Genomic DNA, 21399 nt, shown 5'->3' on the forward strand with positions numbered 1-21399 from the left:
TTACAGAAAAATAACCCGAATTTTTTTCTAGCAGGTAAAAAACGTATCATCCAAGATGATGCGGGAAGCTAAGTCGCAAACAAAGTAAGTAAAACAAAGGTTGGGAACCACTGACCTAGACATACTGTACATACTCTTTGTATTATGGAAACGGACGCATGTATGATACTCGTATAAATGAAACGAACTATAAAGCATACAATATTATTTTCTGTCAAAAAATGCTGTGATTTTTGACTGCCTCTTTTTTGTCCTTCTTTGGTGAGAAAGTCATTAATTTTTTGCAAGCTGACAAATGAATCTGCTAAATTCTATTGCTAGGTGGTGAATGGTAAATTCTATATAACTAAATGCTATTTTTCAAAAATTTCTCTCAATCCCGAAAACTTTGACTTGTAGGAACAAAACTTCGAGTTAAGGAAAAATTTTAATACTAAAATATGGAAGAAATTCTGGGGCTTAAGTGAAAACTTCGACCTGGACAGATATTCGAGTTATCAGAGTTTGACTTATCGCGAATTGATTGCACATTTTTTTTTATTGCGATTTGTAGCACTCCTTTATTTTTCCACCTTTCGGCAATTTTAGCAATAGTATTTACCGAACTGTGCATTTAAGGCAACAAGTTGAATTTTTCGGCAAACTTCAGTGATGCTCCGTATTTAAGATCGCATTTTCCTTTATGATGTAGGGTGAACTTAAGTATAAAGGTGTAATTTTTATTTGAACCCACACCGTTATTACTAATATCAATCACAACGGTTTAATAGTTTTTATTCGGTAAGAATTGAATTTTTAAGTCTGCTTGCGGACCACCTATGTCATCATCGCAAACCACCTCTGGTCCGCTGACCATACGTTGAGAAACTCTGAGTTATAAGAATTAATCGATCTGTAACTGAGAAGGTTTGAACGCGTTTCATCGAAATTGCATCTCAATTGGATATAAAACCCGATAATATTCGGACAAACACAGAAAATAATTCCAAACAATGACGATAAATCGCCAAGTGGCGTGGCGTATATCAACCTACTGACCTGTCTTCATTGGATTCTTCTCTTTTTACTCTCGTTAAAACTTTCACTTCCTATGTGGTGCCCCACTGCGAGGAAAGAAGTAACTGCTGTATTTTATAATTCAACACATTCATTCGAAACATGACCGCCATTATACCGAGCGACTTTTTTTTCTCTTCTAACCGGCGGAGGCCATTGATAACGTGACGTTATCTCTTCTTTACGCCCAAAAGCATGGAAGTTATCATCAGCGTATTTGCTCACAATTGTATCAGATTGTGAGGTAGTCTCTTCATTCCTTCGCAATAACAAAAACAATGAAGAGACAGTAGATAGACCGGTAACTACGCGTCATTCTTGCCAGATGTAAGTATAATTTCATCCAGTTAAGAAGCGATTAAAATGGCCGTGGATTTAGAATATCCTCCGTGTTAAAAAGTATGAAACGGCTTGTCTAATTCACCACGACTCAATGAACAGCTGAAGGAAATACGTATAAGCAAGTGAAATTTCATTTCCTTTGTGAAACGACATCTCCCGTGCTAACTATTGGTGAAATTTATTGCTTTTAAGGACCCGAGAAACAGCTGGGCAGCAGTCATTTGACTGGATAGGGAGTTTTTTCTATTATGGACCATTTTGTGATGTATGTTACTTCGAAACTCATCAGTGGTGGCGGTATTGAGAGATGTGGTTAGATAATCGGGAATTATCTCAAGTCAAAAAATCGCGTTTGACTTCACTGCGGATGTCCCCTTGTAGTTATGTATCGATGTCCATCATGTTAAGATTCGGTATGCATTTCTAACCCGGGTCATCGAAACAGAAGTGACCAAGACAGGAGATTGCAGTTAACCGCTTTCGATATTCACGCTTCATGTATATTTCGTATGAATTTTCCCGGATGATGGAGTAAAAATTGATGTATCCTTGATGAAGTGAATTATTATCATCATCCACGTAGAGAGAGAAGACATCGCACCGGATTTCGATTTGTTCCGTCGGATTTGTCTAATATTTCCCTCGTTGGTGTGTGCGTGGGAGAAGACTATTCAAGGACGTAGTCCAACCGATAAAGAAGTGTGAGGCAAAGAATCGAAATCAATTGGTAATCAGATGCTTCGAGACAAGAAGAAAAAGGACTTGTCATTGACCTTGCGCAGTTCTTGCTAGTGTTTTTTGATTATTGCTTCTGCGCGTTTGTCCGGAACTCATCGACTTCATATAAGCAGGTGTCGAAAGGATCAAAGTCACAGTCTCTGTGACGGTCGCTGACTAACCCGTGAGGTTTGATATTATGATTGTTGTGTTGTGGAAGTGAAATTAACCACAGGTATCTGGAAACATCATTGACATCAAGCTCAATCCATGATCTAAACATGATTCGCATAACTTTGATTTTGGACTTGTTCTTACTTAGTTTTGTCTCGTCTAAGCCATGGATCCCACAAGATATAGCAACCACCGCCACCACAAAAGGATCGTCGGTGTTACCGACTTTGGAATTCTACGTCGATGAAATCAAAAGGGTCGTTGAAGACAGGTTTCGCGAAGTCACTTTCAGTGTATCGTGGGAGAACGTCACCGAATTCCCAGACAGTTCAACACCGAGAGAGTATCACCTGGAGATATCATCTCTGAACACCGATGTCCTGGAAATAGTCAATTCGTCTCATCCCCTGTGCGTTGAACGAGGCCATGGGAAACATAACTTCACTTTCAAAGTGGTTGGCGTGTTCATTGGTTTCACCAAAGTCAGGGTCGAGGTGAGACCGGCTCCTCTGGGATGCGGGAAGAGGGGCATCTTGGAGTCGAACTCGACGTCCTTCGAAGTTCCAGTATCTGTCATTCGTTACCCGTCGGTGCTCGTGAATGTCGTTACTGGTGTGATGGCGGCTCTGGTAGCATTCAACTTCATCAACATGGGGGTTCAGTTGGACATACCAAGAATATGCAAAGTCCTGAAGAAACCGATCGGACCCACGATAGGATTCGCGTGCCAATTCTTCTTCATGCCTCTGGTAAGTAATGCAAGACCGAATCACTTGATATAGATTATTTAATAAGCACTGTCATTTCATGCTAAATGAGGGCTAATTCAAGCTGCTTTTAGGGAAGGCTTCTAAGATTTTGGTTCCATTTCAACTATCATTGGAGAGGCATGAATATCAGCCAGCTTCTTTGCCCAGAAAAAAATAATAATAATACTTCACCAGAGTAGAGGTATATCAATACCCACAAAGTTCACTAGAGTATTCTCGAGGCGTACTCATGGGGGGGGGGGGTGCTTAGCGGGATATAACCCAGGGCGACAAATTTGTGTATAATGCTAGGTCAAGAAAATTATCACTGTGGCGATATCAAAGTGAGAAGTCAGGTCAATGTTATCAATTTTAAGGGAAGAAGGGCAAGCTGATTTAGGGCGAAGAAAATTCCTAAATTTTGAGGGGTTAGTTTTAAGGTATTGAGGCAAGGAGTTAGTTAGGTAATTTGTTTTTGGTGAGAGATGAGACCTTTAAGGTTACGTGTGGAGACTGAGATCTTATTTCTGAGAGGAAAAGGAGTTATTGATTTTGAGTTTGGAGACATTTCGGCGAATTTTCTTTTTTAGATGGATAATATCACGATTGATCCATGGGTTAAAGAGACATTTAGAAGAGGTATTTTTAATGGGAACAGAGGCTTTACATTTTTTGATAACCGCTTTGAATTTACTCCAGAGAATATGAATATCATTTAAGGGGGATGATGAAACGAAATCCGGGAAATGGATGCAAAGGATATCTTGCATAAGGGGAAAATCGACCTTGTTAAAGTTGAGCTTTGCAGCGTGTTTAAAGGAAGGGAGTGTGTGTTGGAGGGAAAATTTACAAAGGGAATTTTGTGGTGGGAAATGCCATCAAAAACTGAGAAATCGGAAGCCAGGATTTTGTCTGAAACAGCAATTAGTTCTAATGTAGAGCTAGAGTGGTTTAATATTCTTGTTGGTTCTAGAATAGTTTGAACTAGATTAAACTTGAGGAAAAGAAAAAGAACTCTTTTATTAATATGGTGGTTAAAGCTGCATTAAGAGTTACAAGCGGCTTTGCCCGAAAGGGACTCCATTTTGCGCCAGTCAATGCCGGGTAGGTTCCAGTCATCGGCTATGATTAAGAGGTGTGAATTATAAAATCCATCTAAAATTGATTCCAATTCGACGAAACAGTGAAGATCTGGCGGGTAAATAAAGAGAAAATATTGCAATAGGAGTACAATTCGGGTAACGTCACTCGGCACCAACGATTTCAAGATTGGTGTGCAAAGGAATTTCGAGAAGAGGGATTGAGAGCTATTTAAGACGAGGGCAACACCTCCACGGGTGTTTCTATCTTTACGAAAAGCAAGGTAGTTAGGTGGTAAGAATTCGGAATTGCTGATATTACTATGTAACCAGGTTTCAGTGACAGCAAGAAAATTGGAATTATGAGCTAACAATATGGATTCAAAAGAATTTTATTAATAATGCTTCTTGTATTAATAGTTCCGATTTTGTAGGGATTATTCAAGGTGCTACAAGGGAATTTGAGGGGCGAGGTCTAAAGGGGTGGTGGAGGAAGATTGAGGGAAGTCAGAAAGGGGGGAGGGTAGGACTACAATGAGATGGGGAAATCGGGAAAATATCATTAGTGTTGGGATCCCAAATGTATTTAGTGTTGTTGATAAAGGCTAAGTTATGAAATAGTTTAACCCCCAAACCAGTATCGCGGAATTTCTGGGAAGCCCTCCAAATCTGTCCCCGCAGTCTGCGGATCTCCGGTGAGAAATCCTCGGAGATGGAAATGCCACTATTCTTTAAATTTGTAGACGCTTTTAAGGATTTCGGTTTTGACTTTGAATTTATGCACTGAAACTGTTAGGTACTTACACTTCCGGCACAACTCACTTGGTAATAAATCGCCCATGGGGTGACAGACCTGAGTTGTGCTCGATTTGAAGGAAAGAAAAAAATTCTCACAATACCCCAGTAAGAGTTGGTTGCCCGCGGATTTCGCGGAAGTTTGAATCTAGCCCGCGATATCTAAAAGTTTGATAACCACTGATCTGCTAGAATCTAGTAAAATAATATAAACCTTTCAAATTATTCATAATGTTTCGAACATCCCTGGAACTTTTATTGATCGATCGGCATAACTATAAACAGCCATTATACAAATACAAATACAACGCCACAACAGGCAAAATGCCCAACGACGTGGCTGATAAAAAGATGGCCCATAAAAATATGGATGTCATATATTTAAAAAAAAAAACAGCAACCCAATTAAAAATGCAATTAACACAAATTATAAACAACATATACACATGATAAAATATTATACAATGTCCATAAAGAATACTTATGGATAGCTTCTCGATTTACCCCAACATATTTATCGTATTTCTTTTTAAACGTGTCAATTGTGTTACAATTTACTACCTCCGGGGTAAGCTATTCCATTTATTAACAACCCTATTAGAGAAAAATTCCCTGCGACACCATAACCTTGCATTGTCCCTCACCAATCGAAACTGGTGTCCCCTTGTAAAAGCAGTCGATTGGCGGTGTACTAAAAGTTCATGGTCCATCCTATCCATCCCATTGAAAATTTTGAACACTTCGATCATATCTCCACGTCACCTGCGTTCATCCAATGTATACACATTCAAAAAATGAAGTCTCTCTTCATAACTCAAGCCCTGTGTGCCAATAAGGACACGCGTAGCTCTTCTCTGCACCCCTTCAACCAATTCTATGTCCCTCTGTAGGTATGGTCTCCAAAACCTTTCAGCATACTCCAGTCCAGGACGAACTAATCCTCGAAAAAGCGGAAGAATGGCTTTAGGAGAACGCGCAGAGACCTTTTTGAAAATGAGACCAAGCATTCTATTCGATTTTTTGACCACCGCTGAACAATGTTCAGAAAACCTAAGTCGCTCGTTCATGAGAATTCCCAAATCGGTGACCCTAGTTGCATCCGGGATAGTGACACCATTCAACTCGTAAGAGAACCGTGGGTTGTTCGAACCAAAATAAGCGACCATGCACTTATCAACGCTAAACGTCATGCTCCATTCATTTGCCCATGCTGCAATCCTGTTTAAGTTGGTCTGGAGCAACTCCCCATCGCTTTCATTCCCGATTACCCCCATTATCTTTTCAAGATAAAGGTTGCGCACGCTATCCGTGAACCATAGAGGGTGCGATGTACAAACACGCTTTTTTCGAACAAAGGGTATGACGTCGTGCAAAACAGGGGATAGCTTCGTACTAAATTCTTCCCATTGACTTACCACCCCTACTGATTCCAACCGGTCTTTGAAGACTTCCGCTAACCTTCCTCTCAAAACATCAAAGTTAGTTCTCCGAAAACAAGGAACCAATCTTTTGTTATCAACCTTACCCGAGGAAAAGTTACAGTGAAATCTGACGATACGATGATCACTGGAAAAAAACTCTTCCCCCACTGAAACACGTTCAACTAGATCCTCAGAACCAGTAAGAACTAAATCCAAAATAGCAGTACCTCTAGTGGCTTCTGATACATGCTGATACAAAAAATTTTCGAGCACCAACTTAAGAAAGTCTCTTTCATACTGATTTCCAGATGAAAGGTTCTCCCAATCAATACCTGGGTAATTCAAATCCCCTAGTATGAGAACCCTCTTACGCTTACATATGTAGGAAATTTCATCATGCAATTTGGCGAATAGATTGCGAAGCTCTCCCTCCTTCGCTTCTTCCTTTTTTTTTGTCTCCGGCACGGACAGCCTTCTGGGCCTTTCCGGCCTTCTTCACAGCTTTTCCTGAAGGTTGTGGCGGCATTTTACCTGGAAAAAAAATTTATGAAATTTTAAAAATTATCTAACACAATGTTTCCAAAAATGGGCAATATCGCCTCCCCCCGGTGGGATGGTCCAGATAGGCGATAGAAGCTACAGGTATAACATAGGATCCTATGGGTTCGCTTTAGTTGGGGCGATGAGAGAAAGGAATTCCTGAAGAAGGGGGACTATTGAACAAAAAAGTTTGGGAAACTATGATCTTAGATTCTAACACATTATACGTTATAATCATCCGAGAAAGTTCCGAAATGAACAACAATAGAAAAAAAATCACTTTCCATTCATTCGTCTTTCCAGGAAAATGTAATTACATAAGACCTTTAAATGAAGGAGAAATCAATTTTTTTTTGGATAGATCACATAGTGTTACCGAGGAAGGAAAATAAGAAGTACACACACAATGGAATATCTTTATATCTTTTCTTTAAGGTCAAATAACGTAATATGTTCCCAGAAAAGTCATTCCAATCTTATTGAATTCGATGAGAAAAAAAAAACAACAAATTTTTTATGGAAACCTAAAAATAGTTTCATTCAGATACGCTGCGGTTACATTTCCGGCGTCTTCCAGTTGTAATGAATGGACACTTGTTTTTTAATAGATTTCAATATCCAAGAAATAATGTCAATCACCACAATGGTGATATATCACCAAATACCGCACTGAAGCGGGAACAGAAGGTCGAAAAAAATATATTTATTTCAGTATTAATTTGTCGTGTCAAACACATTCGAGGGTTCGATGTTCCTTGTAGAGTGCAACGGCGTGAAAATTTTAAAAGGATATTATTATCTTTTAATACGTTATTCAAGGACAAAGTGTTTCTTCATTCGGCGGATATTTTGTCTTCTAGAAGAAAACTCTCATACGTGTGGATTTAACGCCTTGCTGGATATATATTTTTTTCCCATTCTAATACCTTAAGGGAGTTGCTGTTCATCGTGTAATGCCGGGATTATATTGATGGCGTTTGAACTTCTGATTGGCGGGATCATTAATACTTGATCTAATAATGAAAGCGTCACCAAAATAAATTTCATCTAATAACGAAAAAGGCATCAAAATACTTGGCCTAAGCATATCACAGCCACTTCAATACTCTATCCCAGGGGGCACCAACAAGCGGCCCACGAGGTCATTTTATGCGGCCCGCGACAAGATGAAAAACTATTACATTTTTGAATTTGTTTCAATTGGCGAAATTGCGGTTAATGTAGAAAAAAAACAAACTATTTCTGATTTGACAAAAATAATATGTATTTTCAACACACAAACTCTTTCAACACACAGGTCACACGATCGATTTCAAAAACCTACTGTGGGAGTTCTGGAAGTAACAGCAGCAGATTTTCTTGCGTTATCATCGGAGCATCATGGTAATCTCAATGAGAAAAATTTTCCTTAAAAATTTTCCTTTTAAGTAAGTAAAACTACGGATCTACTGACTTCACTGAATCTAATGAGTTTCCAAGAAACTTGGAAAAAATCGGATGTGCCAACCCCAAAAATTTTCTCCAAGACCACTTTCGTGGACTCGCGGAGTGAATCTCCTAACTTTGGGGAAAAACTCTGGAAAAATTCTATTTAGCGAGGAGACGGAAGCAGCCCGTAAGAGCTGGGTATAGCGCTAAACATTTGAGTCCACGCTGCAGCTATTTACGTAGTTTCCTTCTCTGCTGATTTCACTGTCTATGAGAGAACATTCCAAAAAATGAAGAGTTCAGTGTTCAATTAATAATTCCTTAATAGTTATTGATAATTAGTATTTGATTAAATGAAGAGTTTTAGTTAGTCAGTAGTTAATATAAATGCCTTCAAAATATTTGTGGCCCGCGATGCAAGCAATCATACTGGGTGCGGCTTATTTACCGGAGTTTTGTTCCTGGTGCGGACCGCAATACTGCGTCTGACCAATATGTTGGCCTTTGAACAGAGGGAGGTTGGCCACCCCTGCTCTATCCGATAATGGCAGCGCTATCCAACAGGAATGGAGGGCAAATCTAGAGAAATTTGCCCGGTCGGGCATATAACCTAATATAATAGATGCCCGAGTCACACACACATGTATCCCACATGCCTAAAAATATTATCCCTGGATTTACTTGTTTAAAAAAATTTGAAAACAAATTGATTTATTTGCATAAAAAAAGTATCGAAAATGATAACGTTTTTTCATTTAAATTGAAATTTTGAAAGACATACGAAAATTCAGAAGGAATGTGGTCAATTTCAAAAGTATAAAATTAGTCAAACGACTAATGATGACTTTCCACGTTGTTGGAATCGAAAGAAGTCACCAAGTTACAACTCACCCCGCATATAGAATCATAGCCGATTTACGGCACGGCACGTGACCGGGCTTGGGCAGGGGCGGGCCTAAGAAACGGTGGCCAGATCATGTGACTGAGAAACCGAGACAAATACTGATAAAAACCGGGACATATTGAAATTTTTTTTTCAGAGATCACTATAGCGTCGAATTGTAAGGCAATGGGTGAAATTACTTATTGGCACTAAAAGTAGGCTTTTTTATGGTTTGATTCAGTGTTTTTCAACCTGTTTCTCATTGCAGACCTCTGAAGTGAACATTTTTTGCGAACCGGTAATAAATGTGAAAATAACACGCGAAAAGCGACGGGGGAAAAAAATTAAAGGGAAAATTTCTTAAACTCCTGATTGGTTGTATTTCATATTTATACTTTGCTATTATAAATACGAGACCCTGCATCAATGTAGGGCTTCTGCTGTCACCTATCGAATAAAACCAAAACTATCAATTATCAGTTATTCTTAATGGTTGTTGGTTTTCAGCAATCGTGCAGCATAAAAATACGCAATATATGGTATGAATTTACAATTCATTTTGTTTTTGAAATACATACCAATGTAATTTTAAAGCGTCAAAATACCGGTTGCTATGTTTTCGGTTTTTACAAAAAGTTATTCTACGACGAACGTAAAAATACAGTAACAGGTATTCTCCGACGCATAAAATTTACACCCGTATGCAGCAAAAAAATGAAAAATATCTAGTTTTATGACATGAATGTCGCTCTCCACTTGTTAATACAAGATATACAGAAGACTGGATGTTGTGAAGATATTTATATAATAAATATCTTCACAACATCCAGTCTTCTGTATATCTTGTATTAACAAGTGGAGAGCGACATTTATGTCATATATATAGCCCTCTGGTGGCTCGTCGTCCATGAGCTATTAGCTGATCGGTTTCACCGTCCATTGCACGGTTCCGTTCGGCATATATACGCTCTAGCGAAGGAAAATCTCTATCTCCTCTGTAGCTTAGTGGTCAGAGCACTCGTCCGGCAATCGAGGGACTCGGGTTCGAGTCCCGGTAGAGGCAGAGATGAGTTTTTTCCTTCCTTAAAAAAAAAAAAAAAAAAAAAAATTAACATCTGAAATAATAAATATCTTCACAACATCCAGTCTTCTGTATATCTTGTATCTAGTTTTATGCCTTATATTGTTTGTTTGCGTCGGTTCGAAACCAACAACTATTGAGAATTATAACAGAGATAGTTTAGTTTTTATTCAATAGGTGGCAGAAGGAGTCCAAGCATTCAAGTAATATTTATATGCATTTCGTCTTCTACACAGAAATATCGGTACGGAAAAGCTCGAATAAATTCGAACTGATTCGTCAATAGAGAGATATAGATGGCTTTTTTCTCAGCCAGACATATCAAGGAAACAGTTATTTTCCGGATATTATGCTGAGGTGAGCTCGGAAAGAAAAGTCATCACGTCTCCGCCGGGACGTGATGACGCCGGAAGCATGCTTGCCCGGTATGCAAGAGGGCCTGGGTTCGTGTCCCGGCGGAGACGTGATGACTTTTCTTTCCGAGCTCACCTCAGCATAATATCCGGAAAATAACTGTTTCCTTGATTCGTCAATGTTCAGGGAAACAAAATTTATCGCCTTTTGAAACACAGAAATTTTCGGGATTAATCTTTATCAAACGTCTTTCGCTCGCATATCGCTGCTCAAAAGTTATCAAGAAAGCTAGGCAAGCCAACGCCACCTCCGCCCCTAGCCAAATTTGCCGATAAAACTCGGCTCTTAGATCAGCAACAAGTCCCCGCGAAATAAACGTGGCGTGAAGACCCGGCAAAGATTCTATGAGCCCAGTTAGAGTATATGAGGAGATATTATAGAGTAGTATTAGAGTATATGCCTATATGGACTGGGCTGTCGTTCGGTTGGCCAGTATATGAGCCTAGTTACAGTATATGAGGGCCCATGACCGCACCGGGCTTTGTTAAATATAAGGACCATGAAAACAGATTGAATACGTCAACTACACATTCACATCATGGCTGTAAAAGAAAGTATGTTTGTTAAATTTCACGCATGTGTGTAGGAACCACTTGCATCATCGTCGAAGAAAAAATTAAAAAAACGAATAGTGTTTAATTTTTTTATATATATATTTATGCCCACGTCGGGCCAAAGAAAATATATGCCCGGTCGAAATTTTACATGCTCCCAGCATGTTGAAGAGCAATATTTTGTCTAGCCCTGCTATCCAAATACTCAACCTAATAAAACAAATAAGAAAGAGAAGTGGAGGTACATCTGGAAAAAGATCCCGAAGGAGGGGGGACGAGTTAATCGGGCTGTAGTAATTCTGATGTTGATTGGTCAGCTGACAACGTGGCTGTTTTATGCTAGCCCGTACAGCCACATCACCAAAAATGCTCGTTAACTGAATCCGTATGCTTTAACCGAGGCTGAAAAATCACGAAAAAATTCGTAAGCTGAGCTCTTTTTACAATAATACTCCTCAAGGTTCAAGAGAAGAACGAAATCTCTCTCTTTCTTTCACAATTACTTTATCGGATGACACTGCCTGATAGCTTATGATGGTACCGGTATTCCTCGCTTCACCCGATCTCGCTATAACGCGATTTTGAAAAGTTTATTTTAGAAATCGCAACCTGTGAAATTTGGACTGAAGTTTGATGTTTATCCTCAAAATGGGCTTGCAAATTATAGATATGAAGTAGTTAAAATGATAAAATTCCTTGGATTTTATCATTTAGATGAGACAAGTGTAGAACAAACGCTCAAATCCATTGCGACAGATTTTAGTATTCAACATTTTTGATAACATTGACAATCCTATCAGAATTTTAATTTAAAAAATAGATCCTAATCAAACTAGGATTTTCGTATTTGCGAGGCATATTCAGAATTCTTTTGTGACTCTCTTGCTACTGAAATTTTCATAAAAAGACGAAGAAATGCTGCTTGTCACCTGAATCTTGATTGTTTCGGTGAAAGTTATCCGAGAGCCTATCATACCACACAGGCTCTTCAAGAAAAACATCCACACTCACACTCAAATTAATCAGAAGTATTGAAGACAGAAGTAAAAAGTTGTGAATTATATTCATTAAAATACAGCTTAAATTTACGAAATTTATTCAAATTTTTGAAATAGTCAATTCATTCAAAAAATAATAATTTTCATGCCGAAAGATAAAATTTTGTTTATCTTTTTCTGATGAAATTCCTATCTTACCTATTTTAAATTCACTTTAAGCGATTATTTTGCGCAAACAATTAATCGCTTAAAACGAGGAATGCTGTATAGTCATCTTCATGATTGATCTAATAATGACAAGGCAATCTCGACTTTTTTCGATTGCACAGCGATTTTTATAATTAATCTAATTGGCAGAGCTATCCTAATACCTGTTAATGACACAGCCATCTTTTAGTTGATCTAATAATGACACAGAACTCTCCTGATACCTTATTATCATCATAGAAATACAGTGGAACTTGGTTAATTCGAATTGTGGATAATTCCAGCTTTTACGAACTACCCTTTGAGTTTCTATTCAATTCAATGTTCAAATTTCTTGTTTAATTCGAATTTTTTCTAATTTTATCAGATAATTCGAAGTTTGAGGGGGAGGAAAATCATGATTTTCGTATAGGCAAATTTAGTTTGGAAAAACTCTATAAGGAGCCAGACTTTGCTTTTCTCTCGATCAAGTTGTTAAACAACAAATCTTTAAAAACTTATAAAATTTTTAAAATTGTTTTTCTCTTTTCTTTCTTTTTGGTAATTTAATGCCCATTTTAACATTGTGCAGCTGGAGTGCATCAAGACTGTATACCACTTAATACCGATTATGTTTTTCCAAGCTTTGCATCAAGGTGTACCATTGAATTCTGGATCTTTTTGTCATCATTAAGAGTATGGAAAGTACTGGAATGTTCAGATTATGTAATACGTTAATAAAAGTATATTCCTTTGATAGCATAAGTATATTCCTTTGATAGCATAAGTATATTCCTTTGACAGCATAAGTATATTCCTTTGATAGCATAAGTATATTCCTTTGATAGCATAAGTATATTTCTTTGATAGCATATTTCCATTCTGTTCTATGCTAAGAACAGAAACAATCTAATAAGGTGACATCATTTCCATAAGATTGTTTGGATTTACTGGCGAGCTACACGCGCTGAGAGATTGTCAAAGTGCAAATTCGAATTGTCACCAAAATCTGTTACCACCAATTCCTTAAACAACGATTAATAGCTACAATCAGTCAAATTATCAGCTTTCGAAAAAGCCTATAATAAACCATATCAATGCTCTTGCTCAGGAGAAATTTAGCCTTTTGTTTGTAACGCATCACTGAAATCGGCGTTCAGTGTGAATAGTAGCCAAAAATTATCATAGGTGAGTAAAATTGTCAATTATAGTCAAAATAATTGTGAAAGGCAAGAAAAGATGTAAATTACTGCCAAGGAAATTGTCAAAGGCAAGTAAAGTTTGCCAATTACACCAAATAGTTTGTCAAAGGCAGGTAAAAATGCCAGTTATAGCCCAAAAAAAAATTTAAAAGATAAGTAAAGTTGCAGAAAGGCTAAATTTGCTCAAATATCACTAATGTCGGGAACAGAATACTGCAGGTCGCAGTGGGTAAAAATGTAAAAACGGAAGGTTCACCACACACACGCATTCCAACATGTACCAATTCGTTAGAAGTTCCACAGAGGAATATGGACGAGGTGCACGACTGATTTAGTAGCAGTATGTGAGATGAATATAGTCATAAAACAGTAATTAATTATGATAGCCATTATTATCGTAATAATGAAGCTTTGTATCATAACAATAATGTAAGCCTTGTTGAAAACGTGGGAAAAGTGCGATACATTTTATAGAAAAAAGTTAGTACGGCCAAAATTACGGGAATGTCCCGTAAAATACGGCCATATGGTCATCCTATATATAATTCTGTCCCGAGCGGCAGAAATACCGCATATTTTGCCCATAGACTGAAAAGGGCATGCACTTCTGCTGTTCTAAGGAATTTAGATTTTAGCGGATTTCATCAAAAATTGTGAAATGAGGTTGCAAGGAATATGTCATGGCAAAATAATGCAAATATGCATGAAATGCCTCATAAATCCAATTCGAAGTGATCGATGCATTAAGGTGTAACCAAAATATGTGTCCATATAAGGCAACCTTGAAATCTTTGTATATGTTACACAGTAAATATGATAAATCCTGTTATTTGGTCATAATCCACCGACCATTTTGGTAAGTCAGATAAATTTCCCTAAATTTATCACATTTACCGGCAATTATGCATACTATCCAAGTGTCGTAAACATGATAAATCGTGTTAAATTCATCACGTTTGTGCCGGCAACTATGCATAATCGCCCTTTCATGTAGATAAATATGATAAATTCATTGATAAAAATATCGTTGCCGTGATAAGATTTAGATGACCGTAGTTGTGAGGCAGAATCTGACCCGGTTATAATGAACCCTCATTTAACCATTTTTTTTTTTTTCTGAATATCCCCGAAGTAACTCCTATTTGACGAATTCTGAAATCTGACTTCGATATAACGAACTTTTATTGAAAAAAAATTTCCACGATTGCACCCCGATATAATGGTTTCTCATTTAACATATTTCACGAATGCATCCCGCTATAATGACCGCTTATTTAACAAATTTTACGATCGTACCCCGATATTACAAATTATTTTATCAAATTATCATTACGTGTAATCTTTTTTAGAACTTATCAAATTTACCAACCACGTTTGTGTATTGTGCATAGTCACCGGCACCGTCCCATTTATCAAATCTACCAAGAACATTAGCAATTATGCCACGATTTTACCGATCTATCGCAATTACTGTAACATGTACATCTACGAATTGAATGAATTCGAAGGACAAATGCCTGCAAGACATTTTTTAGATGAAGCTGGGGGGGGGGGGGGCACAAAAAAAACAGCTTTAGACAAGCTTAGTCATTGTTGTTTGCATTGATTTGTGTAGCGGAACGTTTCAATCCACATGACTAATCGGTATGCGTACAAAACAATGACTCGGCTCGTTTAAAAAGCTGTGTTTTCTTATCTTGTCAAGGGTACGAATACATATAGCTTGCACTCTGGTTTCCGATTCTGTAAGTCGGCCTTGTTACGGATTGGTTAGAACTTGAAATTCAGGTTTTACAAGTAAATCGGGGAAAAGAAGCGTTGTCCGTTATAGTTTATGGTTCCCCCCCCCCCCCCTCCCAACTTTTTTTCTCAGATTTTTGAATTCGAATATCTCTGCGAATATTGCACTGAGAAACGTGGAATTATTATTGTTTCGGTGGCCTCTCAGGAAAGACAGGGCAACAACTGTCTGATTGAGTTTTTGAGGACAGTGTGTCCGTATAGCATTTTTATTTTAATAGCTATACAACCCCTTGAACCCTTGCAACATGAATGTCGTATATCTGAACACTACACTTATTTTATTTGACTACTATTTGGAAGTATTGGAAGTATACTTCTAGAATATCAACGGTTCGCCAGTAAAATGCGGCAAGGGGGAATTAAGTAATTACTCTGTATACTGCATATATACGGGGTGATTATAAAAAAACTATCCCGACATATGGGCCCCTAACTATCATACCATTCACAGAAACTGCATGAAATTTTGGCATAAGGTATTTTGATGTATGCGCTCAAGAATGATATGGAAAACAACAGTGTCACTCTAACAGTTACGGTTACAGTGAGAAAATTTCGAAAATATCAAATGGCAACACCAAGTTTTTTGTATTGGAATGCGATCTCCATTGTGAAAACCCCTAAATAGCGTTGGAATGGCACCTGTAGCACGAAAATCCCCGGAGCTAGGCAAGGAAAAAGTAAAAAGGACTTCACTTTCATTCGTCACACCGTTTCTTCGGCTGAGATCCCAGCCTGATTAGTCCTCCACAAGGTCATGTGGAAAACACAATAAAATGCTTTATTTTATGCTGCTTCTCTGTCCTTATTGGTTGTCCTCACTTTTAGCCTATCTACCGCCGGTGATTTTCATGCTACAGTTGCCGTTCGAACGCTATTTAGGGTTTTTCACAATGGAGATCACATTCCAATACAAAAAAATTGGTGTTGCCATTTGATATTTTCGAAATTTTCTCTCTGTAACCGTAACTGTTAGAGTGACACTGTTGTTTTCCATATCATTCTTGAGCGCATACATCAAAATACCTTATGCCAAAATTTCATTCAGTTTCTGTGAATGGTATGATAGTTAGGGGCCCATATGTCTTTTTATAATCACCCTGTATATATATATATATAGAATTGTGTTAACCAATACGCATCAGAATTCAATTTCACTCCTCCAAATTTCATTGAGGAGTGAAAACACTCCTTCACAAATTTTAGGTAATTTTTTTTTTAATAGAGTTAAACTTCTCTGTTTTAGTTAAAAGGAAATAGCCCTCTTTTTGCAAAATTACTCCTTAAAATTTAGGGAACCCATTAATTAGGGAATCCCGCTAAGGGGTTAAATTTTTATTTAAACCTCCTTAGTGGTTAGAAAACTAGCTTCTCACTGTGCAGGTCTAGGTTCGAATCCCGGTTCGGACATGGATTTACACTAACAAATTCCCTGGACGGATCATGCTGATCCCTTGGGGATACCTGACGTGATCACGTTATTATTAAATTTTGGCGGGAAGTGAAATTACTCTCCGAAATTGTTTTTTTTTTTCGGTTAACACTGTGTAGCAAGGGTGCTTTAACCTTTAGGAGAGTGCCGGCCACTTCATTGGTTTGAAAACGTGTTGCGGGCCACTTAACTGATCTGTGAATATGATGCGAGTCCCTTAAGTGATTTGGAATTGTACTACATAGTACATTAATACAGTTAGTACTTAGTACTTGGTACATTAGTACAGTTAGTACTTATTACTTGGTACATTAGTACAGTTAGTACTTAGTACTTGGTACATTAGTACAGTTAGTACTTAGTACTTGGTACATTAGTACACTTGGTACATTAGTACAGTTAGTACTTAGTACTTGGTACATTAGTACAGTTAGTACTTGGTACATTAGTACATTAGTACAGTTAGTACTTGGTACTTGGTACATTAGTACAGTTAGTACTTAGTACTTGGTATATTAGTGCAGTTAGTACTTGGTACATTAGTACAGTTAATACTTGGTACATTAGTACAGTTAATACTTGGTACATTAGTACAGTTAGTATGTAGTGCATTAGATTAGGTCATTTTTAAAAAATTAGGTTTCAGATCACGGACCACATCAGATGACTCCGAGGGCCACATCTGGCCCGCGGGCCTTAGTTTGATCTGTATAGAATGTAATATATTATAGGCGAGCTGTTTTATCGAAAATAGGATTTATTTTTTTGTTCACCAGATTTGAAATTACTATTGACCTTCTAGAGCAGACGTCTTCAACCTTTTGCTAGTCGCGAGCACTGCCTGTTGCCTATCATCAAAAGAAGAGCACCCCTTACAGCAACTTTGACACACGAATGAGTGAAATCAGGATGATTTCAATCCTTGAATGCAATTTATACAAGGTGTTTAATTGGGATGTTGATCACAAGCGCTTGCGAGCACGATTTCAGACACGAGCATCGAGCACTCTGGATGCTTCAGGGAGCACTGGGACGAGCAACAGGTTGGAGATGCCTGTTCTAGAAGGACGAGAAATCTCTTGAAGGTCACATAGTGGGTGTGTGCATGTGTGTGTGTATGTGCAACACTGGTACATGTCCCCTTTTTGTATATTTTGGTTCATTTCTTGTACTTTTGTTATCTGCCTTTTTAATGTTCTTTATCATGTGTCCAATAAAAAAAAGGAACAATTTTCTTCGAAAGGCTCCATGGCCGTAGCTATAGGCAGGGCCGTGTTAAGAGCATCATGGCCGAGTGATTTTTCTGAGGTCCTACCAGACAAATTTACATGTTTACTCTCGAAAATTTCAACCAGATCTCATTTTCGTGAGGGCCAACGGGCCGTGCTCAGGTTGGTCCATACATTAAAATGGTACTGGCGATTGGGGGGGGGGGGGCAAAGGAGTTCAGTCCACCCCACCCGCAAAATGTTAGAAAACGGATGATATATATCGAATAACATGGTGAATTTTAGAATTTTATTGTTCTATGACTGGTTCACTACACCGAAACACCCCCCTCCCCGTGAAAAATTTCTTGCTACGACCCTGGAAGGCCCTTTTTTCCGGGTCTTTACGTGAACTATTCTATACGCATCGTTTATATTTTAAATTCGTTTTGAACTGACTTACTGACCTCTACCCTTGGACGAAACTATATAATACCGATATTTTTACTTCTTAGGCTGCGTATGGTATCGGCTGGTTACTATTCGAAGACGTTAGCCTGAGGCTAGGCATATTCGTCCTGGGATGCTCCCCTGGTGGAAGCATGAGCAACTTCTGGACGCTGCTGTTCAGCGGAGATGTGAACTTGAGCGTTACAATGACCTTTATCAGTACTGTATCAGCCCTCGGTGAGTAAAACATGATAGGCAGATATTAAACTATAAAAGTTTTAGAAAGTTCTTTTATAAAACTTGAAAATGCAACCAATAAGCGTATCTGTTATATACTATGTTAACTAATATGCTTATTGGTTATTTTTTTCAAGTTGCTTAAAAGATCTTTTATTAAACTTTTATAGTGTAATCCCGGCCTAAAAGTGTAAGTCATACCTTTTTTAGTTTTTCTGAACATGTTTTATGCATTGGGACTTATTTTGGATTTTTCTGGCACTTTAGCTATGATGCCGATGTGGATATTCACGTTAGGCAGCGGCCTTTTCCGAGACAGAGAAGCCACCATCCCTTACTTGAACCTGGCCGGCTCCCTGATTCTGCTGACCATCCCCATAGGCGTCGGCCTCCTCATACAGCAGTACTCGCCGAGAATCACCAAACTGTCCACCAAGATAATCAAGCCAGTGACGCTGCTTTGCGTGGTCTTCGGCGTCGCCGTGGGTCTGTACGCCAACAACTTCGTCTTCAGGCTCTTCACGTGGCAGGTAGTCTTGGCCGGCATCGGGGTAGCATGGGGCGGCTACAGTTTCGGAGCCCTGATGGCCTGGCTCTTCAGGCTGGAGAGGGCTCAGATAATAGCCGTCTCCATTGAGACGGCTTTCCAGAACCCGGCCGTGGCTTTCGTGTTGCTGTTGATGTCCCTTCCTCAACCAGAAGCGGATCTCTCCTCCGTGCCCGTGATCGCTCAGCTCATGCTGACCGGACTGCCCATGTGGGCTCTACTCGTCGTAACGAGCATCTATAAAAAGTGTAAAGGTACCAAGTCTAAAGAAGATGCGATGGACGAGTTAGGCAAGGATTACGTGGCCGTGGCCACTGCGGCACCTTCTGATGCACCCGGTGGAATGTCTCTGGTACCTGATGATGGATTCAAGAAGGTGAAAATAGTTCGGATGAGCTCACCGACATCTTGAATCTCGTAAATTGTCCAACCACGAAAAATTTTATTTCGATGCTTCAAGATCTCATTGGAGATTTTCACGAGAGAAAAAACTCTTCAGACACTCACACTGAAACTGTTTCATTTCGAACCTACAGTATTTAACATGAGAATGAGACCATGAAATTATTTTGTCCATGTCATGCCATATCTAAATCAAGAACAGGAGAGAATCGAAGATTCTTTGTACATATTTTTTTCTCCTCTTCACCACTCCACACAATGTTGTTGTTTTTTCTCACTATTTTTTTCAATGATATGCATTTTTTTCCTTCCTCCCATGCAAAGATCCACGAAAAGTGAGAACCTCGGTTGTGGAGAAAACAGGGAAAAGCACATTATTCTAATTTGATGATTTTTTTAAATATATGCTTGCATGTATAAGATTTACTTGCACAAACAGGTTTTAGCGCGATTCAATAACCAAAAACCATGTGGTACATGTTGATTGGGCAGTAGGTAACGATTTTCATCCGAGGAACAATCATTTGCTATCATTTGTTTCTAGTTTTATAACAAGCCTCTTCTTTTTTTGTACGAGAGATTTTAAAACTTCCTACATTAGGAACTGTTTACATAACCTTGTTAGTAAAACTGTGGCATCGGAGCCATAGGTGCTCCAGCAACCGCAGTATTTTTTGACATGCGTCCAAGCGCACCATAACTTACTAAAAAATCTGATTTTTTTTTACATGAAGCTCAAGCCCAGCAGCAGCGCCCACGGGTCTAAAATACTTCCTACGCCCCTGAATTTAATTTCCTCCACTTGAACTGAGCTTTTAGATTTTAATACCATGCTTAAAAGCAACGACGCGGAATGAAGCATGTATCAAATACAAAATTTGAAATTTGTTCTCAAGCGTAATACGTATATTGTCGAAAAAGAACTATTGGATATAATACAATATGGATTGGGTAATAATACTACGAGCATATAATGCCAAATAAACTGCTTACTACCTAATGTTGGATTATTGTAGGTGTAAACTTGCATTCGGTCCATGAGTCAATATTTGCCACCATTTCGATAATGCCTATAGAAATATTGGGTTTGAGCTTCCCCTCCCCAACCGATCCAATATTTTTGAGCCCTCCCAATTTATTTTCAATAACTTCAAGCCTTTATATTACAATTGTATTTGATATTATTACATTATTACATACCGTAGTTGTTATTATTTCTAATTTGATAACGCACTAGTCAGTTCAAATCCTCTCTCCCTATGAAATTATTCCAATACACAAATACAAAGGCCACAACAGTGTCAACATACGTCCCGTCAGACAAACACGAGCAGGGGGAAAAAGAGTTTAAGTGAAAGAATTCCTAAGGATACCTTCTAATCTCAAACCAGCGCACAAACTTGACAAGCGAAATAATGGTTTTTGTATTTCTTCCATAGAACTTCTGACGTAATATTTCGTCAGAAATATTGAATGGATTAAATTGAAAAAGCCATTCACAAAAAATACTACATCTACGCCCTCTTGCCACAACGCCAGTTTTAGACACTGTACCAGTACGATTGGCGAATCCGGTTTATTCATTGTTTAGCTACTCTACTATTGGAATCAGTATCACTCGGTCCCCAGAGATGACGTTATAGCGAGGTCTGGCTGTATCTAGGCTACATAGAAACTTCTGCAGAGGAAAACGGATTTGAA

The 21399-nt window shown here is 38.4% G+C and overlaps 1 protein-coding gene across 1 annotated transcript; it reads left to right on the forward strand.

Annotated features, from left to right (window-relative positions):
- Positions 1–1286: 1286 nt before the first annotated feature.
- LOC149070507 (ileal sodium/bile acid cotransporter-like) lies at positions 1287–20130 on the forward strand. Its single transcript, XM_089249052.1, has 3 exons — positions 1287–3038; positions 18578–18749; positions 19017–20130. Exons 1-3 carry the CDS (start codon positions 2397–2399, stop codon positions 19706–19708), a joined length of 1506 nt encoding a protein of 501 aa, XP_089105178.1. The 5' UTR covers positions 1287–2396; the 3' UTR covers positions 19709–20130.
- The last annotated feature ends 1269 nt before the right edge of the window (positions 20131–21399 follow it).

This window comes from Pholcus phalangioides, unplaced genomic scaffold, assembly GCF_987345545.1.
Source record: "Pholcus phalangioides strain wild (caught in Gottingen) unplaced genomic scaffold, Ppha-v1.0 ptg000021l_1, whole genome shotgun sequence".
NCBI lineage: Eukaryota > Metazoa > Arthropoda > Arachnida > Araneae > Pholcidae > Pholcus > Pholcus phalangioides.